Raw genomic sequence first — 24571 nt, 5'->3', positions numbered from 1 at the left:
AGATCCCAGAAATGTTCCATACTCACACAAATCTTATTTTTCTCAAATGTTGTGCAGACATTTGTTTACATCCCAGTGAGTGAGCATTTCTTCTTTGCCAAGATAACTTATCTGCCTGATAGGTGTGGCATATCAAGAAGTTGATTAAACAGCATGATCATTACATAGATTTGTGTGTGTATGGAACATTTCTGGGATCTTTTATTTCAGCTCATGAAACATGGGACCAACACTTTACATATTGCGTTTTATATGGCTAGCCTACATATTGGATCGCTAACCATAGGCCTGGGGCCATGAAACACTACTGTTTAACAGACTGCTTCTCAAAATGAACCACTACAAGAGTAACTCACTAATTTCCCTCATCTCCCATAGTAGCGTTGTGTGCTTGTGTTAATTTCCCCATCTCCCATTGTAGCTAATTTCCCAGGGAAGTAAGGCAATAGTGATTAAATCTGATTGATAAATGCATTACAGAGTCAATATACATAAATTACATAGCATCTGCAGGACAGCAAGTATAGTTGAAGGCACTTTTACTTTTGGGCGGACGATTATCAGTTGCACACATGTATTGAATTTAAAGCAACAAAAGAACATAGCTTCCATCGATCGTTGACAACAATATGGATTTAAGAGATTTAAAATGTAGTTACTCATACTATGACAAATAAAACGGACCTCTTACAAGGGCCTGTACATTTGACTTTGGGGAACAGTTAAAACGACAAAGCATCAGAGGGAAATCAAAAGATGAACGCCCATATAGTTAAAGAAAAACACTGGATTTAAAACGCACTTGATAAAACTACTAAGGGCAGTTTGACCAACTATTGAGATACAGTAGTGCCCTAAATAAAAAGGTAGAAACATTCTCCATTGCCATTAACTGAAGTTGAAGAGTATTTTTCAGTTATTGTCTACTTTGTAAATGCAGGGGTGTATTCATTACGCCAATTGGGCATGACAGCATGCAATCGCTCAGTCCTTGTATTCAGTGTACTTCTTAGACGAGCCATGCACCTTGCTGGCAGGGTACTTCAGCCTATTTAGGGCCATTTTGCACAGCACTGCTTGGGGTAAATCGATATGACATTTCTCGGCCAGCTCAACTAGGTAGATGAGGACGTCGCTGAGTTCATGAGCCAGGTGCTCGCGCTCGGAGTCGGTCCAACCGGGAAGTCCTTCGGTCACCTCGCCACGCCACTGGAACAGCTCCGATACCTCGCCCACTTCTCCGACCATTGCTAGCAGGAGGTTGCGGGGTTGGTGGAACTGGTTCCAGTCTCGCTCGTCAGTAAATTCCGCTTGCATCCGTCGTATGTCTTCGATGGTAGGTTCGGCAGTGAAAGAGAACGTATCAGTTGGGGTTCTTCTCTTAGTTCCATTTTGCTTGGCAGCGTGGATGTCTGCCTCGCCGTTTTCACAAGCTATTTTTGACTTGCTAGGAGTGCCATTGGTGTGTTTCGCTTCAGATGGGGCCACCGTCTCTCCGTTCAGTCCATCGCCGTTCATTGCCATTGCCAATTTTACACCAAACTATTGCACGGATCAACACTTACTTCGCTGTAAACAACCAACCTTGACAATAATATGGGGGGAAACTCCCGCCACAAAAATGCTGCTCTTGTAGCCGGAAAATGTAACATAAATCGCCGGAAATTCGAAATATGGGTTGCACTAAATGTGTTGCATTGTGGGGTATTGAGTTTTCTTAAAGGCACATGCCCTCGGATTTTGTGTGAAACTAAGTTTACTATGACTACAACTACCATAATACTCTAAATAGAAAGGCTAAACATGGCAGGCTCCTCTGCAGGAATGACTACACTGCTATGTAATATGAATAAACAAGTTGCAATATTTTATCCAACGATTACTTACCAAAGGCACAGTTGGTGTGTGATAAGGAGAATATGTATGTCTGTCTCCCGATGCCAGAGTCAAGCCCAAACAAAACGGAAAAGGTAGGTCCACGAAGTGAATGCTAACGTTAGCTAGCTCGCACTGATGTGCACTGTTTGTGTATTGTGTGCGCGCCTGTGCTAGTTAGCGAGGACGACAGTCGCACATCATTCATAACCACATTCCCGTTAGTTAAAAACCTCCATGCGGGTTATTTATAGCTAGTCGTCTGCATGATAGCTTCCTTTATAAATATGTAAATATTGTCCTTCTTACCCCTCTGCCTTCAGAGCATCCTCACAGGTTGTCTTGACAGGGATTCTGAATGACTTTGATTAGGTTTTTCTGATATGCCGCATTCAAAACCGCTGGGAACTCATGACGTCAGTGATATTTGGGTCGGAAAGTCGGAGTTCTAGAAATAACCTAATTTAACCTTTATTTAACCAGGTAGGCTAGTTGAGAACAAGTTCTCAATTACAACTGCGACCTGGCCAAGATAAAGCAAAGCAGTGTGACACAAACAACAACACAGAGTTACACATGGAATAAACAAACATACAGTCAATAATACAAAATAAAAAGTCTATACAATGTGTGCAAATGAGGTAGGACAAGGGAGGTAAGGCAATAAATAGGCCATAGTGGCGAAATAATTACAATTTAGCAATTAAACACTGGAGTGATCGACGTGCAGAAGATGAGTGCAAGTAGAGATACTGGGGTGCAAAGGAGCAAAAATAAATAACAGTATGGGGATGAGGTAGTTGGATGGGCTATTTACAGATGAGCTATGTACAGGTGCAGTGAACTGTGAGCTGCTCTGACAGCTGGTGCTTAAAGCTAGTGAGGGAGATCTGAGTCTCCAGCTTCTGTGATTTTTGCAGTTCGTTCCAGTCATTGGCAGAAGAGAACTGGAAGGACAGGCGGCCGAACGAGGAATTGGCTTTGGGGGCGACCAGTGAAGTAGTTCAGAGTTGGATGACTGTTCATATCGATTTTCCACCAAATCTGAGCTCGTTTTTCCCCAGTTCCCAGTTGTTTTGAACGCACTGAAGTCGGAGATTTCCGATTTCCCTGTTTTGAATGCGACAAAAAGTCCACCAACAGAACTGTCTAAAATGCTGCACTGTAATTAATGACCCACATCTAAACTCCTATAACAGACAACCCTGGCAGTTAGCTGTTCATAAGTCCAGTCTATTAGTCAGTTCAGAAAATGAAATTATGGAGTTGATATGGTGGCCTCCCATTTCTAAGTGTTAATTTCTCTGACTGTGTGCTTCTAGTGCTCCCCAGGAGCTGGTAGGTGTGGTGGGTCTGGAGATCCATGCTCAGATCCACTCCAACACCAAGCTGTTTTCTGGCTCCCAGGTTGGGTTCCAGGCTCCACCTAATTCCCTGGTGTCCTTCTTTGATGCCTCCTTACCTGGAACTCTACCTGTAAGTTATCGTGCATCTGATGATAAACATGCCTCATGTCAATAAAGGCTGTTTGTCTATTAGTTGCGTAATCATACAGTTGTTGTCCATCATAACAATCTGGTCTATGTAACCTAGCTTACAATATGTTGGTGTACATAGTCATTTGACCAAGTAGACCTAAGTTCCTTTCCTCTTTCTCCTCAGGTGCTGAACAGACGATGTGTGGAGGCTGCAGTGATGACAGGTTTGGCCCTTAACTGTACCATCAACAGGAAGTCTCTCTTTGACAGGAAGCACTACTTCTATGCTGACCTTCCTGTAAGTCAACCCGGACCCCATCTATCCTTCAATCACAGGCAATCGTCAATCACATTTATTTCTAAAGCCCTTTTTAGGCTATATCAGCAGTTTTTACAAAGTTATTGAATAAGGTATCCCGGCCTAAATCACAGAGGAGACAACTTACTCCCCCATTAATATAGTGGGGCAAAAAAGTATTTAGTCAGCCACCAATTGTGCAAGTTCTCCCACTTAAAAAGATGAGAGAGGCCTGTAATTATCATCATAGGTACACTTCAACTATGACAGACAAAATGAGAAAAATAAATCCAGAAAATCACATTGTAGGATTTTTTATGAATTTATTTGCAAATGATGGTGGAAAATAAGTATTTGGTCAATAACAAAAGTTTATCTCAATACTTTGTTATATACCCTTTGTTGGCAATGACAGAGGTCAAACGTTTTCGCAAGGTTTTCACACACTGTTGCTAGTATTTTGGCCCATTCCTCCATGCAGATCTCTTCTAGAGCAGTGATGTTTTGGGGCTGTTGCTGGGCAACACGGACTTTCAACTCCCTCCAAATATTTTCTATGGGGTTGAGATCTGGAGACTGGCTAGGCCACTCCAGGACCTTGAAATGCTTCTTACGAAGCCACTCCTTCGTTGCCCGGGCGGTGTGTTTGGGATCATTGTCATGCTGAAAGACCCAGCCACGTTTCCTCTTCAATGCCCTTGCTGATGGAAGGAGGTTTTCACTCAAAATCTCACGATACATGGCCCCGTTCATTCTTTCCTTTACACAGATCAGTCGTCCTGGTCCCTTTTCAGAAAAACAGCCCCAAAGCATGATGTTTCCACTCCCATGCTTCACAGTAGGTATGGTGTTCTTTGGATGCAACTCAGCATTCTTTGTCCTCCAAACACAACGAGTTGAGTTTTTACCAAAAAGTTATATTTTGGTTTCATCTGACCATATGACATTCTCCCAATCTTCTTATGGATCATCCAAGTGGTCTCTAGCAAACTTCAGACGGGCCTGGACATGTACTGGCTTAAGTAGGGCGACACGTCTGGCACTGCAGGATTTCCCTGGCGGCGTAGTGTGTTACTGATGGTAGGCTTTGTTACTTTGGTCCCAACTCTCTGCAGGTCATTCACTAGGTCCCCCCGTGTGGTTCTGGGATTTTTGCTCACCGTTCTTGTGATCATTTTGACCCCATGGGGTGAGATCTTGCGTGGAGCCCCAGATCGAGGGAGATTATCAGTGGTCTTGTATGTCTTCCATTTCCTAATAATTGCTCCCACAGTTGATTTCTTCAAACCAAGCTGCTTACCTATTGCAGATTCAGTCTTCCCAGCCTGGTGCAGGTCTACAATTTTGTTTCTGGTGTCCTTTGACAGCTCTTTGGTCTTGGCCATAGTGGAGTTTGGAGTGTGACTGTTTGAGGTTGTGGACAGGTGTCTTTTATACTGATAACAAGTTCAAACAGGTGCCATTAATACAGGTAACGAGTGGAGGAAAGAGGAACCTCTTAAAGAAGAAGTTACAGGTCTGTGAGAGCCAGAAATCTTGCTTGTTTGTAGGTGACCAAATACTTATTTTCCACCATAATTTGCAAATAAATTCATTAAAAATCCTACAATGTGATTTTCTGGATTTGTTTTACTCATTTTGTCTGTCATAGTTGAAGTGTACCTATGATGAAAATTACAGTCCTCTCTCTTCTTTTTAAGTGTGAGAACTTGCACAATTGGTGGCTGACTAAATGCTTTTTTGCCCCACTGTAAGTAGCTCTCATCGGTCAAAGCATCCATCTCTCCCCAAAGTAAAGTTCCCATTTTACTTCCCTCCTGTCCCTGAGCTAGGCTATCATTTAATAGTGACGAGTCTTGCTAAACCGGCAGAAAAGCTTATTGCCAGCGATATCTAGCCAAATGACAGCTTCTGTTTCCTGCAATCTGTTAGCTGTTAGAAGTCGCGGCCAAGTGATATTCACCCTCACCTTGCTGCCAGGCGCTCCTGGGTAATTTTAGTGCTGTAATGACTGACATTTTATGACCTTGACATCAAGACCTGTCATTGGAAGAGTCGAAGAGATTCAATAGCAATTGCCCAACAAAGCCTCCCAAAAAGTTTCATTTCACTTTGGAAAGACGGGCAGCCCTGGCTTAATGTGACCTATGTCGAAAGAAATGACCCTGACATTACTCTTGACGAGCTGATGATGAGAAATTGTGGACTGAGAAAAGGATGAATTTGAATCATTTAAGTGCCTTAGCGGTATTATACCATAATGGGACTTTCCACTCTCAAGAAAATGACAAGACAGCTAGGAGATTTGTCTGTTACAGTGCAATCCATACCTTTCCTGTATTCGATGAGTGAAGAGTTTAAAAAGCTTCCCTAACTTTGTCCTAAGGTCAAGGTCATGTCTAATGACCAATAGAGTAGCTTGTGAGGGTTATTTTGTGGGGTCAGGGAATGGATTGTGGATCGTCGGGTTGTCAGTGTAGTTGTCTTAATGTTATGGTATGTCAATATCCTGTCAATTAAGAAATGAACTAGATGACACGATGGCCTAAGTCATTCTAGTTCTTTTGAATAGAAGCATATGGTCAACACAAGACCTGCCAAGCCTAGATTGTTAGAAGATTGAGTTGTCTTTCGAACCCAGCAGTCAGATTCATTGGTAATAATGTTATCGTGAGTCTACAGCTGCATAATCCTTCCACACAGCAGAGGTAGATTATTGATTTCAAGCTCCGACATGTATCCCAGGGGTGGAATCCCAGCAGGAAGCCGAAGGATTATTCCCAAATCCCACCTCATCTTGTTTCCCCGTTGTAGATTTCCGGTCTGCTTACTGAGTGTTGCATCACCTCTCTCTTTGGGTTATGTTAAAACATGCGCTGTTGAAACGATAGTGCCAGTTAAGATTTAAATGTTCACCGTGCCCACAAGTGGTACCAATGCTTATAAATATGTTTTTTGCTTACCCTGTAGACAACACTTGTGTTTTGCCAGGCCTGGGAAATAGACAGGGAAATGGGATGAAAAGGCCTGTATTGCATAATGAATCATGCTAATGCGTTAAATTCAGTTGGGAGGGATGTTCATGCTCTCTTCATGATATGTAGACAGAGAAAATAATAGCCATGATGAGTGAAGCATTAAGCAGCACATTCTCTATTAAATTATTTTACTAGCAGCCTATTGAAGTAGAGAGAACGAGGACATTAAAAAAACATGCATTTATTAAGAACACATATATGGAGTTGTGCATTATTGATGTGTTCCATGATTTAATTTCACACAACGAACGCACTGCTGCTCATTACATGATTTATGATGCGCTTGCCTGACCAGCAGCAGGAATGAATTGAAGTGGCAGGCAGGTGTTCTGTTATAACAGCTAGCCTCTTCTTAATAACATGCACCAGCAGCTTCACACTAAGCTACTAGCGGATATGCATAATTCTACTTTTCTGGAGTGTTTTCTGTGCAGATGTTATCCCTGACGACTATTTAATGACTCAAATGGATCTGTTTGTGGGGATGTGGATGTACAATAGGTAGGGCTAGTTGAATCAAGGGTTGTAGAGGGGAATAGGTTTGGTGCATCAAATCATGAATCTGTTGAAGGCAGCTTAGGTTCAGTGAACTGAATCTGAAAACGACAAATAGGAGTCTATTTGGAGAGAGAGCTCTCAGGTTGGGATTTACTTTCCTGAACCGACTGAGTGCTTTAATACCAGACTGCTCATTAGGTTTTGGGGCTGGGGTGTGACTAGAAGGACCCAGAGGCTTCCAGTAGCAGTTTTATACCACCACTGGTCTGCATCCAACTTCAGCTGCCCTTCATTATACAAAGCACCAACACCTCTTCACTGATTATGCCGGGATTGCAAAATGCTCCACTATTTTGCTGGGTGCTAAGCTAACTAACGTAGCCTGTTTGTGAACAGCAATGCATACAGTATGCTAACTAGGAGGCACTTGCGCTAATGAATAACATTTGCATTGACACTGACAGAGCTCTATGAGAGAATTGATTATTCTAGAAAGGGAGAAATCAGCATCTTTTAATGCTATAATCCTGTATTTATAGTACACCGCTGAGATAAAATGGAATGTCTCCCGTGGGCCATTATGCTTGTGTTTGTTGCCAGTGATTGATTTGTTGATCGGGTACAGTACAACACACAGATGGTTATGGCTAATTCACTTTTTTCTCTCCTTTTTCTTTGCTCATATTTATTCCTTCCCTTTCTTCTTCTTCGTCGGCATGCCAATAAGTATGATGAATGTTTAGTCTTTTCTAGCGACGGTTGCCGTGGCAACGGGACATAGTGCTACCGTGCTCACTTGTGGAATAGCGGCAGGCAGCACAGTGGCTCTTCAGAATAACAGAACAGATAAAATATTCATTCAGTTCGCTTTTGTGACTTTGAACCCCTCTCAACGAAACAACAATAATGTTCCAACCGCATAATAATGAGTTGGAGTAACCAGTTTTAGGGATGTATTATCCCTCCCCTAAGTAACTAACTAACGGCTGAATCTTAGCTCATGTTTAATGCATGGATTGCTATTTTGTTCTTAACACTCTTGACCCCTTGAAATATTTAAAGTTATTTCCAAGTTAATTGTAATGGTAAATCGTTGATTATGCAGGCCAAGTTTATTTCGGTATTATGACTTAATTGTATTATATAGTGGCTGTAATTAAATACCTAAGCCTGGTCCCAGATCTGTTTGCGAGGTAATACCTATAATCGTTGTCATGCCAAATGTCAAGTTTATACAGCATATGAGACTAGGCTATTACATATCTGATAAATGAGACCCATTTAGACAGCTGAAGCAATCACACAAAATTGACCTTTTCCAGTTTCATGTGTTTCCTCCATCCAGGCGGGCTACCAGATCACCCAACAGAGGCTGCCCATCGCGGTGGACGGCACCCTGACCTACAGTCACCTGGGGGGCCGTAAGAGGAACGCGGTGGTCACCAAGAGTGTCAGGATCAAACAGATCCAGTTAGAGCAGGACAGTGGCAAGAGCCTCCACGATGACTACAGGAACCAGACCCTTATAGACCTCAACAGAGCAGGTAGGTGGAGTTTAGCTTCCCATCGGTGTACCTCAACAGAGCAGGTAGATGGAGTTTAGCTTCCCATCGGTGTACCTCAACAGAGCAGGTAGGTGGAGTTTAGCTTCCCATCGGTGTACCTAAACAGAGCAGGTAGATGGAGTTTAGCTTCCCATCGGTGTACCTCAACAGAGCAGGTAGATGGAGTTTAGCTTCCCATCGGTGTACCTCAACAGAGCAGGTAGGTGGAGTTTAGCTTCCCATCGGTGTACCTCAACAGAGCAGGTAGATGGAGTTTAGCTTCCCATCGGTGTACCTCAACAGAGCAGGTAGATGGAGTTTAGCTTCCCATCGGTGTACCTCAACAGAGCAGGTAGGTGGAGTTTAGCTTCCCATCGGTGTACCTCAACAGAGCAGGTAGATGGAGTTTAGCTTCCCATCGGTGTACCTCAACAGAGCAGGTAGATGGAGTTTAGCTTCCCATCGGTGTACCTCAACAGAGCAGGTACCATAGAGTTCAAAAACTCAGACTCCAAGAGGAGTCTACCACAGAGCTCCAACTAGTATATACAGATCTAGATAGAACAGGGACTGGCTAGCCAAATCCTATGTAGGCATATGGGGAGTGTATGTAACATCTCTCTCTCCCTCCAGGTGTGGGTCTGATGGAGCTGGTGATGGAGCCAGACATGAGTTGTGGAGAGGAGGCAGCCGCAGCCGTCAGAGAGATGCAGCTCATACTGCAGGCTCTAGGGACCTGCCAGGGAAACATGGCTGGTAAGAAGGCCTGCATTTTACACACACACACTAACTGACACACCAGGGAACCATGGCTGGTGGGGAGGCCTGCATTGGACACAGGAGCACCGTATTGGGGGGGGGGGGGGGGGGGGGGGGTAGGACGATTGTAAGGGCATGTGACTGACAGGGGCTCTAAAAAAGTATTAGAACATTAGGTAAAATAGGTTAAAAATATTATATTATTAACCTATCATCATAAATATTATATTTTAATTACAATAAAACTAACAGTTTATTTTTCTTTGGCAACAAGTAAACATCCAGAGAGCCTCTATATTGACAGCTGTCTCATACCTTCTCTCTTCCTATAGAGGGACAGCTGTCTCATACCTTCTCTCTTGCTATAGAGTGCCAGCTGTCTCATACCTTCTCTCTTCCTATAGAGTGCCAGCTGTCTCATACCTTCTCTCTTCCTATAGAGTGCCAGCTGTCTCATACCTTCTCTCTTCCTATAGAGGGACAGCTGTCTCATACCTTCTCTCTTCCTATAGAGTGCCAGCTGTCTCATACCTTCTCTCTTCCTATAGAGTGCCAGCTGTCTCATACCTTCTCTCTTCCTATAGAGTGCCAGCTGTCTCATACCTTCTCTCTTCATATAGAGTGCCAGCTGTCTCATACCTTCTCTCTTCCTATAGAGTGCCAGCTGTCTCATACCTTCTCTCTTCCTATAGAGTGCCAGCTGTCTCATACCTTCTCTCTTCCTATAGAGGGCCAGCTGAGAGTGGATGCCAACGTGTCCGTCCACAGACCTGGGGATCCTTGGGGCATCAGGACTGAGGTCAAGAACATCAACAGTGCCCGCAACCTGGCCAGGGCCATAGGTGAGTGCTGCAGAGGGCTTTTCACAATACTGAGCCAAACCGGAGGCGAAGCGAGAAGCTCCACTCGCGTTAATCTGTCCACGCGAGAATGCGGCGATAAGTACACCAAATAGGGATTGTTTTTGTATGGAGGTCTATGAGAGAGTGTTGGATCTGGTAAGAAAACAAATGTGATAGCTAATTTTCTAAGTGAGGCTTATTTGACCTAATAGAAGGTGCACAATGTTTAGGTTGTTACGAATGTACTGATATACACTACATGGCCAAAAGCATGTGGACACCTGCTCGTCGAACATCTCATTCCAAAATCATGGGCATTAATATGGAGTTGGTCCCCCCTTTTGCTGCTATAAAAGCATCCACTCTTCTGGGAAGGCTTTCCACTAGATGTTGGAACATTGCTGCGGGGACTTGCTTCCATTCAGCCATAACAGCATTTGTGAGGTCGGGCACTGATGTTGGGCGATTAGGCCTGGCTCACAGTCGGCGTTCCAATTCATACCAAAGGTGTTCAATGGGGTTGAGGTCAGGGCTCTGTGCAGGCCATTCACGTTCTTCCACACCGATCTTGACAAACTATTTCTGTATGGACCTCGCTTTGTGCACGGGGGCATTGTCATGCTGAAACAGGAAAGGGCCTTCCCCAAACTGTTGCCACAAAGTGGAAGCACATTCTAGACATCGTCTAGAACTAGAAGCGTTAAGATTTCCCTTCACTGGAACCGAGGGGCCTAGCCCGAACCATGAAAAAGAGCCCCAGACCATTATTCCTCTTCCAAGAAACTTGACAGTTGGCACTATGCATTGGGGCAGGTTGCGTTCTCCTGGCATCCGCCAAACCCAGGTTCGTCTGTCCAGAGAATGCGTTGCCACTTTTTTACACCACTCCAGCCGATGCTTAGCATTACGCATGGTGATCTTAGGCTTGTGTGTTTCCATGTCCGTGCGGCTGCTCAGCCTGGAAACCCATTTCATGAAGTTCCTGACGAACAGTTATTGTGCTGATGTTGCTTCCAGAGGCAGATTGGAACTTGGTAGTGAGTGTTGCAACCGAGGACAGACAGATTTATACGCGCTACAGCACTCGCCGGTTCCATTCTGTGAGCTTGTGTGGCCTACCACTTTGCGGCTGAGCCGTTGTTGCTCCTAGACATTTCCACTTCACAATAACAGCACTTACAGTTGACCGGGGCAAGTCTCGCAGGGCAGAATATTGACAAACTGACTTGTTGGAAAGATGGCATCCTATGACAGTGCCACGTTGAAAGTCACTGAGCTCTTCAGTAAGGTTATTCTACTGCTAATGCTTGCTTGACTTTGTGCTCAATTTTATACACCTGTCAGCAACTGGTGTCCACTAATTTGAAGGGGTTTTCCACATATATATATATATATATAAAAGTAAGTGGATGCACGTGGCATCTCAGCAACTTTGAGAAAATTATTTTATATTGGAGTTTATTGAGTATTTTTCAAACGTGAATCTGCCTGCCTTTCCGCCTTTGCGACAACAACTCCCATTGTTAGGGCAGAGACAAGACCATCTCGTCATTACATAGACTATATTATAGAGAGTCTCTGGCCAAACTGAACCCAGCCAAACCAAGCTGTACTGAGCTGGCCTGGTTAAAGCCTTCACCATAGTTGCTGGAACCGTGCTGAAAAGGACCATGTGAATAAGACAATATCTGAGCCAGAACAGTTTGGTTCAGGTTGGCACAATAGTGTGTGAAGGGTATATCCTCATTGTCATTGGTGGGGGTTAGTGGAGGTACTGAAGTGAAGCGGTCACGACCCAGTGGGTCTGGAATAGGCTAGTTGGATGAATGCTCAGGGAAATATAGACACACACACACACACACACGCACAGAAAAAGAGTGAACAGCACGGAATCCTTTTTATGGGCTGTCATCTTTCTGAAACAGTCGTCTGACGGAGGGCTGTGTAATTATGCGTGCACTGCAAGTCTAACTGGGAGTCAAAGATTAGAGTCACCGTGAGGCACAAACATACACACACACAGAAATGAGGCTCACACACACACACACAACCGGCCTTATCTGAGTTCCTCTGAGTAAATGTTCACTCAGACAAGTCAGTGAAGTAACTGCCAAAACTTCCTCTTGTCTCAACTTCATATGTCTTTCCATGATTTGTTCTTTCTGAGGTGTTTTATCCCTGAAGGCAGTCGTCACTCTCTCTGCCCACAGGAATCAGAGAAACAGGCTTTCTGTTGACAGGAACTGAAGATGGAAAGGCTTCTGAAGAGACGTTTAGTGTAGAGGGATCGTTAACATTGACTAGAAAGCACGAGGCCTTTCCTACCCACACAAACTCAGGAAGATATAGAATACAACTTTATTGACCATTTGTTTCAGTGAACAACTGAGCACACAGTTTGCAAGCCTAACTTAGGCTAAATTGGCTTTCTACAGAACAATAGATTTCCCATCAACACTAATTCCACTTCTACAGAGTTTCCCATCTTTCTTTTCTCTTCTCTCCAACATACTGGAGACGGTGGAGAGTCATAGGGGCCATTGAAATTCTTCACCAGGAGCAGCAGGCCATTAACAGTTTGTGTGATACGAAGTGACTTGGCCGCTTTCATTATTTATCCCAAGAGTAGACTTCCATTTTAACTTAGTGCAGAGAAGTGATAAAGAGTTTTTAAAAGTCAAAACTCCAGACAGTCGTTTGTCACAGAGAACTAATGTAGCAGCAGTTAGGAGACTTCAGGCAGGGCCATGTGTCATGGCAGATGTTGGGAGGATCTAACACCGTGCCAGTTGGCTGGATGCTTGCTTCTGATCAGGCCGTGTGTGTGTGTGTGTGTGTGTGTGTGTTTGTTTGTGTGTTTGTGTGTGTGTGTGTGTGTGTTTGTGTGTGTGTGTGTGTGTGTGTGTGTGTGTGTGTGTGTGTGTGTGTGTGTGTATTTTCATCAACAGACTATGAGATCCAGAGACAGATGTTTGTCCTGGAGAGCGGCGGCACAGTGCAGAATGAGACACGGTCGTTTGATGGCAAGACTGGGTAAGAGGCTTCTAGAACCAACCCTCGAACCAAGTCAAGCCGACAAGTCCCATTACGTCACAGTGAGAGTGTTTCTGATAACATGTCAAAAATGTCTATTGACTAAGAATATGATGTTTCACGGGATACGGTACAATGTACACAGGATGCGTCTCTTCAGAGTTGTAATAATTATTTGGGTCAGATATTAACCCCCCCCCCATAATTAAACACTGTATTCCCATATCCTGTGTTGATATTTGATCTCAAGACATTCTCTCTTCTGGGGTTGATTTGAAAACGTTTTAGTAACTACGGATGATGAATGAGGCCACTTGGGAGTCAGTCAGTGTCTGGTGTTGTGGACCAGTGTGCTAGCGATGGTTGTCAAGCCCATGAAATGAGATGCTCTTCACACAGCTGGGGCCTGCCTCTAATGCGCAAGTTAGCGTTTTTCATCATGAATCTTGTACTGGAGGCAGCTCTGCAGAGCAGTTAATAGCTGGCACAGCCACAAAGTCATCAAATCTGATTTTAAACCTAACCTTAACCACACTGCTAATATCCTGATGCCTAACACTAACCTTAAATGAAGAACACAAAGCCCATTGTGACTTTGCAGCTGGCCTATCTAAGGGGAAATCGCTCAGTTCTGCCTCCAGGACAAGACTCATGACAATAAACGTCAACCTGCCTATAACACCATCGTGTGTGTGTGTGTGTGTGTGTGTGTGTGCGCTGGGCCTGATGAAGTGCGTTTGACAGCAAAGCCCACAGCTCTGTCATGGTCCAGAAATAGACAGAATGACTGGGGGCCCCTCACCTCACACCTGTGGCCCTCGCCCATAGTTACAGCCTCTTCAACATGAGCAATCTGCCGTAGTAACTGTTGTAACGAGCGAAACACTAGCGTTATACAGTACCTCAAAGCCATAACATGTGTCCCTCTGTTTTACAGTCACACCATTCCAATGAGAGACAAGGAGGGCCTTCAGGACTACAGGTGAGTACAACTCATATTCACTTCAGTATGTTCTAGCAGCACAGCCTCCAGCATGGTGTGTGGTATGATACGATCACCGCTGTAGGGCCTGCATGGAGAGAAGAGGGGGAGCGAGACAGGATGGAGAGGAGAGAGGTCATCATGTCAAGGGGCCCAGTAGATGAACATACCGATAAACATGCGCCACCCCGTGGCCCTAACACATCAGTTAGCAAGAATTGTGACGAAGAGTAAGCGTGCGACGCAGTCACACAAGTGTATGTGTGTGTGTGTTTTGTGTGTAGAGACAGCCCTCTGTCTGACCGTGTGACACTGTGTCGTCTAAGAGGCCTGCAGAGATAGCCAGCACTCCTCTTATCTTTCTCTACTGCTGATAACAGCTCCCTCTCGATCTTCTCTTATCTCACTCCTCCCTCTCTTTCTCCTCTCTCTCTCCTCTGTTGTCTTTAACCGTGCTCGCTCTGGGTGCTCCCTCTGTCACACATGCACTCCCACCTCTCTTCTCTCTCCCACCTCTCCTCTCTTCTCTCTCCCCTCGCTTTCTCCTCTCTCCCACCTCTCCTCTCTTCTCTCTCCCCTTGCTCTCTCCTCTCTCCCACCTCTCCTCTCTTCTTTCTCCCCTCATTCTCACCTCTCTCTCTCACCTCTCCTCTCTCTTCTCTCTCCCACCTCTCCTCTCTCCCACCTTTTCTCTCCCCTCTCCTCTCTCTTCTCTCCCACCTTTTCTCTCCCCTCTCTCTCACCTCTCCTCTCTCACCTCTCCTCTTTCTTCTCTCTCCCACCTCTCCTCTCTCCCACATTTTCTCTCCCCTATCTCTCACCTCTCCTCTCTTCTCTCTCCCACCTCTATCTCCCACCTTTTCTCTCTCCCCTCTCTCCTCTCCCTTCTCTCCTCTCTTCTCTCTCCCACCTTTTCTCTCTCCTCTCTCCCACCTCTCCTCTCTCTTCTCTCTCCCACCTTTTCTCTCTCCCCTCACTCTCTCACCTCTCCTCTCTCCCACCTCTCCTCTCCTCTCTCTTCTCTCTCCCCTCGCTCTCTCTCACCTCTCCTATCTCCCACCTCTTCTCTCTCCCACCTATTCTCTCCCTCGCTCTCTTTTCTTCTCTCTCCATCTTTCTCACCCCCCCCCCCCCAGGTTCATGCCGGAGCCCAACCTGCCTCCTCTGATGGTGTACGAGGCGTGCTCTACAGCCCCCCCTGGTGTTGCCCCCAGCCAGGTGGTGGTTCTGGAGGAGGTGAGGGAGAGGCTGCCGGAGCTGCCCAGCGTCAGGAGGCAGAGGCTGGTGGAGACCTACGGCATCCTCCCCGAACACAGCTTCACCCTGGTGGTGAGTGACTACCACAGTATGTAGGTGTATCTGTTAACGTCCAACTGAGCAAGTTAATTATAATTGATGGTAGGTAGGTTTCTCCCTCCATCTCTCTGGCTTTCATCTTCTGTCTTCCTGTCTGTCTCTCTCCCTCCCACTTTCTGGCACTCGTTTCTGCTCCCCCTCTCTCCCCCCCTTCCTTTGTTTCTCCATTGTACTCTCTCCCTCACTGTCTCTCAATTTAATAACTACCCAAAATAACCTATTCTTGCACAGCCAGTTACCCTGTCTGCACTTCTGCCTCTGTCCTGCAAAGCGCAGTAAAATTGTTGTATATACAGTATTATTGAGTGTGTTTCATTGGGCCTCCTGTTGTAGAATGAGGACGGGCTGATGGACTACTTTGAGGCCGTCATCAGGGAGACCAAGGCTGGGCCGAGAAAGGTGATTGGCTGGGTGATGAACGAGCTGCAGGGCCTCCTCCATCAACAGAACCTGAGTGTCAGCCAGAGGTGAGACACTCAGTCGTCCTCTTCCTCTTCCTCTGTGTCCTACTCTAGCCTCAGTCATTCTCTTTCTCCTCTCCACCTCATCCCTATCATTCTTCCTCTACATCCTTCATCTTGTTTCACCCTCTTCTCCCTCCCCTCCTCCCGAACTCCTATCATGTGTCCCTCCTCCCCTTCCTCCTCTGTTCTCCTCTTTTCAGTCTTGCGTTGACTTCAAACCTCATGTTGAAGATCCTATCTCAGGATCCAACATCTTGGCTAGACGGAGGCCTGAAATAATTTCCATACTGGAATCGTCATTTCTGTGCTTTTTCCCTGCGATGTTTCCTATCTATCTTCATGTTGATACCTTCCGTTATTACTGTGGCAGACAGTGAATGTGAATAGAGAATATATCTGGGTAATAAGCTGAGTGTTTTGAGTGTTTAAATAGGGCTGTTTTTATCCTACACTCCAGACTGCTCGAAGACTGATCAAACAGAGTAGAGTAGGATGTGTCTTGCTTCATGTCTTTGTCTGAGAACTCGTGGATGTTTGTGTGCCTTTTGTCGTTTTGAAAAAAGCGAGAGTGGATGTTGACTCTGTGTGGATTCACGTGTTTGTTGTTTGTTTAGCCATATTTCCGTTCATAACTCAGTCAGTGTGTATGTGACTGTGTCTCTCTGGCTCAGTGTGTGTCTGACTCGGGGATTCGTGACAGCACTGATGATCATGTGCCCTGTAGGTGGCAATGGGCTGTCACAGAGAGAGACGGGGCCAAATAGCCTCTCATTATAAGCACAGTGACTCCGGGGTAGATAGACACCATCACACTGTCACACAGGAGAGGATAGACTGGGTCTAATGACATCTCCTGTGCCTTCTCTCTCTTCCTTCTCTCTCTCTCTCTCTTCCTTCTCTCTCTCTCTTCCTTCTCTCTCTCTCTCTCTCTCTCTCTTCCTTCTCTCTCTCTCTCTCTCTCTTCCTTCTCTCTCTCATATCTGTCTCTCTCTCTCTCTCTCTTCCTTCTCTCTCATATCTGTCTCTCTCTCTCTTCCTTCTCTCATATCTATCTCTCTTCCTTCTGTCTCTCTGTCTCTCTTCCTTCTCTCTCATCTGTCTCTCTCGCTCTTCCTTCTCTCTCTCGCTCTTCCTTCTCTCTCTCTCTCTCTCATCTGTCTCTCTCTCTCTCTCTCATCTGTCTCTCTCTCTCTCTCATATCGGTCTCTCTCTCTCTCTTCCGTCTCTCATATGTCTCTCTCTTCCTTCTCTCTCATATCTGTCTCTCTCTTCCTTATCTCTCTCATATCGGTCTCTCTCTCTCTCTTCCGTCTCTCTCTCATATCTGTCTCTCTCTTCCTTCTCTCTCATATCTGTCTCTCTCTCATATCTGTCTCTCTCTTCATTCTCTCTCTCTCTCTCTCTTCCTTCTCTTTCTCATATTTCTCTCTCTCATGTCTCTCTCTCTTCCTTCTCTCTTCCTTCTCTCTCATATCTCTCTCTCTTCCTTCTCTCTCTCTCTCTTTTCTCTCGCTCTCATATCTCTCTCTCTCTTCCTTCTGTCTCTCTCTTCTCTCTCTCATGTCTCTCTCTCTCTCCCTTCTCTCTCTCATATGTCTCTCTCATGTCTCTCTCTCTCTCCCTTCTCTCTCTCATATGTCTCTCTCATGTCTCTCTCTTCCTTCTCTCTCTCTCATCTGTCTCTCTCTCTCTTCCTTCTCTCTCTGTCTCTCTCTTCCTTCTCATATCTGTCTCTCTCTTCTCTCTCATATGTCTCTCTCTTCCTTCTCTCTCTCATATGTCTCTCTCTCTTCCTTCTCTCATATCTATCTCTCTCTTCCTTCTGTCTCTCTCTCTCGCTCTTCCTTCTCTCTCTCATATATCTGTCTCTCTCGCTCTTCCTTCTCTCTCTCATCTGTCTCTCTCTCATCTCTCTCATATCGGTCTCTCTCTCTCTCTTCCTTCTCTCTCATATCTGTCTCTCTCTCATATCTGTCTCTCTCTCTTCCTTCTCTCTCTCTTCATTCTCTCACTCATATCTCTCTCTCTCTCATGTCTCTCTCTCTCTTCCTTCTCTCTCTCATATGCCTCTCTCTCTCTTCCTTCTCTCTCTCATGTCTCTCTCTCTCTTCCTTCTCTCTCTGTCTCTCTCTTCCTTCTCATATCTGTCTCTCTCTCTTCTCTCTCATATGTCTCTCTCTTCCCTCTCTCATATGTCTCTCTCTTCCTTCTCTCTCTCATATATGTCTCTCTCTCTTCCTTCTCTCTCTCATATCTGTCTCGCTCTCTCACATATGTGTCTCTCTCATGTCTCTCTCTCTTGCTCCCCCTCTCAGTCCGATCTCTCCTCAAGCTCTAGCCCAGATACTGAATCTCCAGGAGAATGGACAAATCTCTTCTTCTATCGCCAAGCAGGTGAGAGATAACAAAATGGCATAACATCCAAAACATTTAATGCAAAGTCCATGTGTTACTACACTGAGTGTACAAAATATTAACACTTTCCATGACACAGACTGACCAGGTGAAAGCTTTGATCCCTTATTGATGTCACTTGTTAAATCCACTTCAATCAGTGTAGATGAAGGGGAGGAGACGGGTTAAAGATGTTTAAGCCTTCAGAGGGTGAAAGGGCAAGACAATAGATTTAAGTGCCTTTGAACGGGGTATGGTAGTAGGTGACAGGCGCACTGGTTTGAGTGTGTCAAGAAGTGCAAAGCTGCTGGGTTTTTCACACTCAACCATTTCCCATGTGTATCAAGAATGGTCCACCACCCAAAATACATCCAGCCAACTTGGCACAACTGTGGGAAGCATTGGAGTCAACATGGGCCAGCATCCCTATGGAACGCTTTCAACACCTTGTAGTGTCCATGCCCTGATGAATTGTAGCTGTTCTGAGGGCAAAAGGGGGTGCAACTCAATATTAGGAAGGTGTCCTTAATGCTTTGTACCCTCAGCGTATATTATATAATTTTCAATTGGGGTTTAACCTGAGTGTTTCATTGCTCCATACAGGTGTTCCAGGAGCTGTGGAAGACCCCAGGTAAAACGGCCCAGCAGATCGTCAAGGAGCAGGACCTGGGGATGGTCAACGACAGCACAGAGATCCACAGGATTTGCCAGAAGGTGGTGGACTCACACCCAGACCAGGTGAGGCCTCCCTGGAAAAGAGCTGCCACAATGTGGGCAGGTAGTTTGCACCTGGTGATGTGTTGGGCAGACCACACCACCCTCTGAAGAGCCCTGCGGTTAGGGGCGGTGCAGTTGCCGTACCAGGTGGCGATTCAGCCCGACAGGATGCTCTCAATGGTGCATCTGTAAAAGTTTGTGAGGGTCTTAGGGGCCAAGCCACATTTCTTTAGCCTCCTGAGGTTGAAGAGGCGCTGTTGCACCTTCTTCGCCACTGTCTGTGTGGGTGGACCATTTCAGATTATCAGTGATGTGTACGCCGAGGTATTTGAAGCTTTTCACCTTCTCCACTAAGTTCGTGTCTCCAGAAGTCCATGATCAGCTCCTTCATTTTGTTGCCATTAGGAGAGAGAGAGAGAGAGGTTATTTTTCTGGCACCACTCTTCCAGGGCCCTCACCTCCGGCTGTCTCGTCATTGTTGGTAATCAAGCCTTCTACTGTTGTGTCGTCTGCAAACTTGATGATCGAGTTAGAGGCGTGTATGGCCACACAGTCATGGGTGAACAGGGAGTACAGGAGGGGGCTGAGCACGCACCCTTGTGGGGCCCCTGTGTTGAGGATCAGCGAAGTGGAGGTGTTTCCTACCTTCACCACCTGGGGGCGGCCCGTCAGGAAGTCCAGGACCCAGTTGCACAGGGCGGGGTTCAGACCCAGGTCCCTGAGCTTAATGATGAGCTTGGAGTGTACAGGCTCATCGACTTTTTGCTAGTAGCCAGTCTTGATAGAATTCTGTTGATGATCAATAAATTAAATGCAAACATAAGTATTTGTGCTGCTACTGTTCCCCCTACAGGTCCAAGCCATCCGCAGTGGGAACAAGAAGGTTCTGAACAAGCTCATGGGTCTGGTCCAGAAGGAGACTAAAGGCAGGGCTGACCCAGTCCTGGTACGGGCCATCCTGGAGCAGAAGACATCCTGAGGACTAACTAACACTGTCTTTGGCCACCTTGACTGCCTCAACTTTTATATGCTTGGTGGAATATCAAACTGGTCATAGAGGCAGCAAGCATGACATCATCATAGTTATGTCCTCTGGTCAAGAGGATTATTGTTGCTAAATCAACTGTCTCTCATGTTGTGTTCTGGCACCGTACCCGCCTTTAAGTTGTTGCAGTTGTATTATTACTTTGTGTACATAAATATATTCTAATTCTCTTTGGAGTGTGCACACTTATCCCCTCCCGAACACACACTTCATCTAAAACTGTCAAGGGAATGGCATACACATCCTCCATGATAATCACACTTTAAGCAGAGCCATTCTGGAATCCCTTAGCAGTTTGGAACACTGAACCCACCAATGGCAGAACATAGCTAATAAAAGGTATGGCCCATTACCAGGCAGTTTGGGAGTCGTCCCAGAAGTCATCTTTCTGCTTTTATCACTGTCCTCTGGCAGCACTGAAATGAATCAGGAGAGCAACAGAGGACTGAAGTACTATATGCAATGTATCTCCTGATACTTTGTTTAAAATGGATCGGATTAGGAATGATTTAGAGGTCAGTGTTCAGTCAAAGGAGAGGAAGTAGTCATGAGTAGTGAGCACCCCCTTGTGGCTGTCAAGTGAAGGAGATACATACTGTAACCTGCAATACTGAGACATATTGGCCTTTAGCTCTCTAGAGTTAGGCATCTCTTTTACATTCAGATGGCTTGAATATTGGGTTTTGTCAAATCACGCAGTAATTCAATACTAGTTGGCTGTGTGCATGCGACTTCAGTTTGGTAACGTAGGTAGTTGCCTCCCATTCATCCCCTTTGTTTCTATTGAATGCCGTATGCAGTGACCTATATAAAAGAGGTATTGTACATAACACAATTGAACTTCTTGATTTTAAGAGGGTTTGTGGCTGGCTGCTGTTTCAGTGCCTGTGAATAATACCTATTTTTGAACAGAAGCTGGGTCACTGGATGAATGGCTATCAGAAGCCCTGTTTATACCTGCTGTTAACATTCATCCTGATCTTGTCCGTGTACACTTCGATCTGATCACAATGCGTTTTTTTAATCGTCCAAAAATGTGGCCACAATCAGAATTGGACAAGATCAGGACAAAGGCTGCATGTTAGAACCAGGTATGAACAGGGATAGAGGGGGGATTGTTTACTAAACGAGGCCAGTGGAGTCCACTGAACAAACCATTGAAAACACAACCAATTCTGGGCGAAAGAAGAGGAAGGAAAAATGTGTTTTCCCTGTGTTTTGCATTTCACTTTGCCGAGGTGAAGCTAAAATATAAATTTGGGTAGAGAAGCTGTCAAGTCAAAACACATGACATATTTATCTGTTCTTCAATAAAAACGTATTATAAAGAATACAATACATGTCTTTATTCAAATAATTCCTTGGAACCTCTGACTTTCATGACAGAAGAATACACACTGGAGTAACCTGACAAGGTCATCGCTGACATCTAAAATGGATGCTAATAGTTGTAGAAAAGGGAGAAACTAGACTACTTCTCTTTGGAATGAAACCTCTACGCAACTGAAGAGAACTGTGTCTCTAAATTTGGTTGAAGTAAATGTGCTCCACACAACATTCTACTACAAGAGAATATGGAGTACATCACCAAATTTAGAAATGGCAAGAAATGATGCATTCCACAACTGTCCATCGGTCCAATTTGTGGACTAGTTTGAGCAGACAGTGGTATATCTTTGACTTTGCAGCTGCATCCACATTCATTAGGATGCACCATAGGAAAAAGTTTTGCAACAGAAAACAAAAAAAGAGCATTTCTAAATGGATAAGATCACTTTTATGCCTACTGAACATGACCATGCTTAGCCCAGAGTAGACACTAAACAACAGGAGGAAATTCATTCAAAATTCAGGCACCAATTTTTAGGTAGTTCTTCCCTAACATATCCATTTAATAGGGACAGGCATTGTAACAAAATGTCTCCTTGGTTGAAATCAAAACCTTAAATAAAAAAGTCAATTAAAATCAAGGCTATTTATTTGTTGCTAATGGTAGACCATGTCTTAGTCTGGAATTCAAACTTCAAATGGAGCAAATCAGCTTGGATTTCAGGCTACCCTCGTCTTCCTGTGAGAGTTGGCCAACACTCAATGCTAAAATGAATGTGCCAAATCATCAATGACCAAACCAACAGTGATGTATTCCAATTTTCCCAACTTGACTCATAAAAACATACAAGAAACATGCATTCCCTATACAGCAACGAGAAGATTTACAAGTTACAACTTCTGTGAAAAAATATGGCAATAGAACCTCTCTCTACAAAACAGTTCCATTATTGTGACATTAAGTACATTATGTATTAAATACCCAACCCCATCAGGAAACAAAACGTAATAAAGTACTCTTATACCTCAAATATCAATAATGAATTGCATAGTGTGCTGCTTCTTTGATTATTTTTCCCAATTATATACAAAAAGTACTAAAATAAGGCTAAGACATTGAGAGCTTCCCAAACGGCACCCATTACCCCATATAGTGCACTACTCTTGATTTATATGGTCAAAAGTAGTGCACTACATAGGAAATAAGGTGAACATTGAATGCATCACCCTGATATGGAAAGCTCCTTTTAGAGAGATATCATTATAAATAACGTGCATTCAGTGGACAGGACCTGGTGCACCATGGGAAAATGGAGTTAGCCGCAGCATTGAGAATTGACGTCAGAAGAACTCGTGTCCTGAAGTGCACCCCTAAATTAAAAAACAACATCTTCCAGATTGAATATCTAATGTGCATTGAAAACCTAACATAACTGAAATATGTCTATTGAACAAAGAAGGTATTTAGCGACACACAAACTTGTTTTGTACAGTGAGCCTGATCGTCTAACTTACTAGGCCTCTCCTTCAGTCAAGAGTTTTGAACAACAACGACCACCAAATACATAACATTAGAAAATGCCATGGTCTACACCAACTCATAAAGTAAGTATGAGACGAATGGGACTCCCACTAGCATCCCACTTCTAACACCAACACGCTAACCAGTAGTTTAGTGGTGCTGCTAGGGTACTTGTTACTGGTACCCCGTGTTAACAGCCAAGTTAGTGTTACTCATTGTGGATTTATTACTTTTCCACCATTTCTCTATTTTCTTTCTCTCTGTATTGTTGGGAAGGGCCCATAAGTAAGCACTTCACTGCTAGTCTACACCTGTTGTTTACAAAGCAGGTGACAAATAACATTTGATTAGTGATGAATACTCTGCAGGGAGAAATCCTGAAAATTAGGCTTCTGATTATTTCCAGTACAGCATGCAACCCCAGGTTGACAACACGGCACCAACAGAGATTTCGGTAAGGCCACGTATAAGTCCCCATTGTATGGTGGCCATCACTACAAGACAACTAGAGCTGGTCACTGGAGAGGCTGTTGCTACCAGGGCAGTACACTGACATTTATGATTGCAATATTGTAAGTCTAAAAGCCTAAAGGGACCGATTATGTGTCCTTTGTGTATCATTACCTTCCCATTGTTCCATTCAGCCTGTTCCATTCTATTCAGTCTTTGGTCGATTAGCCCCACGTTTCCATTTCAGCATTCTTATTGGTTGGTGCAGGGATTCCACCAAAGGCTTGAAGTAGGTCAGTACTTTCCAGTCATTATAAATCACATGACCTGCTCCTTGGATGTGACATAGGCCTATGCATACAACTCTCTGAGGGCAGAACCATATACACGAGTCTGTCTGAGGGTATCAATGGCAAATGCATCAAATGGGTGAGAGATTCCTGTAAGTTATGTGTTACTGTACATCAGAGCCCGACGTTTTTATATTTTGGTTTGGAAAAATATATTAGCCTCAAATATATATAACCCATTTTAAAAACTACCTCAGGGAGAGAGATAAAAGATGAGTGAATCAATCCAAGAGGTATAGTGTTCTTCAAGTGTTGGAAAACATGAAAAACGTTTAAAAGTGACCCGAGTGGACACAACAGGTCAGGGACAGACACTCACTCCTTCCCTGTGAGACAATGTTACCATAACATCATTACAATGTTATTATAACATTATTGCAATGTTATTACATCGTTACTCCTCCATAGGGACGTGCGATAGTATTGAGTGCTCCTGCGCAATGGCCGCCAGTTCTTTGAGGAACTCTGTGAAGAGGACGGTAGCGAAGACCTCGGTCCTGGCCAGGGAAATGGTCTTGGGCTGGGGAGGAGGAGAGCTCTTCATCATCCTTCCTGCCTCCGGGGGGGAACATTCTCGGCTGTCTCCGCTGTTTGTAT

At 44.7% G+C, this 24571-nt stretch overlaps 3 protein-coding genes and 1 long non-coding RNA gene across 5 annotated transcripts in view; 1 reads left to right on the top strand and 3 right to left on the bottom strand.

The window, feature by feature from the left end:
- Positions 1-2040, bottom strand: part of LOC149975111 (uncharacterized) — an 8731-nt gene extending 6691 nt beyond the window's left edge. The window contains exon 1 of the long non-coding RNA XR_016488816.1: positions 1888-2040. This is a non-coding gene — a long non-coding RNA (uncharacterized LOC149975111). The remainder of the gene's footprint in view (positions 1-1887) is intronic.
- Positions 523-1695, bottom strand: dctpp1 (dCTP pyrophosphatase 1). The gene has a single exon (XM_021573460.3). It carries the CDS (start codon positions 1522-1524, stop codon positions 985-987), a length of 540 nt encoding a protein of 179 aa, XP_021429135.3. The 5' UTR covers positions 1525-1695; the 3' UTR covers positions 523-984.
- Positions 1688-21654, top strand: LOC110497381 (glutamyl-tRNA(Gln) amidotransferase, subunit B). The gene is made up of 13 exons (XM_036954308.2): positions 1688-1970; positions 3198-3351; positions 3538-3651; positions 8533-8731; positions 9365-9487; positions 10219-10332; positions 13281-13365; positions 14303-14347; positions 15484-15676; positions 16037-16170; positions 18483-18561; positions 19165-19299; positions 20132-21654. The coding sequence occupies exons 1-13, from the start codon at positions 1804-1806 to the stop codon at positions 20255-20257; spliced, it is 1668 nt and encodes a 555-aa protein (XP_036810203.1). The 5' UTR covers positions 1688-1803; the 3' UTR covers positions 20258-21654.
- LOC110497380 (FHF complex subunit HOOK-interacting protein 1A) overlaps positions 21650-24571 on the bottom strand; it is a 38891-nt gene continuing 35969 nt past the window's right edge. For both annotated transcript variants that reach the window (XM_036954307.2, XM_036954306.2), the window contains one exon: positions 21650-24571. In XM_036954307.2, the coding sequence (XP_036810202.1) occupies positions 24369-24571 (203 nt within the window). In that variant the 3' untranslated portion in view covers positions 21650-24368.

Source organism: Oncorhynchus mykiss, chromosome 19, assembly GCF_057628025.1.
Source record: "Oncorhynchus mykiss isolate SJ-2025 chromosome 19, ASM5762802v1, whole genome shotgun sequence".
In the NCBI taxonomy this organism is placed as follows: Eukaryota; Metazoa; Chordata; class Actinopteri; order Salmoniformes; family Salmonidae; genus Oncorhynchus; species Oncorhynchus mykiss.
The sequence above is the reverse complement of the archived record's forward strand: the minus strand, read 5'-3'. Positions and strand labels throughout refer to the sequence as shown.

Coding starts and splice junctions, on each gene's coding strand:
- dctpp1 (XM_021573460.3), bottom strand. CDS start 1,524: ATGGCAATGAACGGCGATGGACTGAACGGAGAGACGGTGGCCCCATCT.
- LOC110497381 (XM_036954308.2), top strand. CDS start 1,804: ATGGCAGGCTCCTCTGCAGGAATGACTACACTGCTATGTAATATGAAT. Junction 8,732..9,364: donor TATAGACCTCAACAGAGCAG/GTAGGTGGAGTT, acceptor CTCTCCCTCCAG/GTGTGGGTCTGATGGAGCTG. Junction 16,171..18,482: donor AACCTGAGTGTCAGCCAGAG/GTGAGACACTCA, acceptor TCCCCCTCTCAG/TCCGATCTCTCCTCAAGCTC.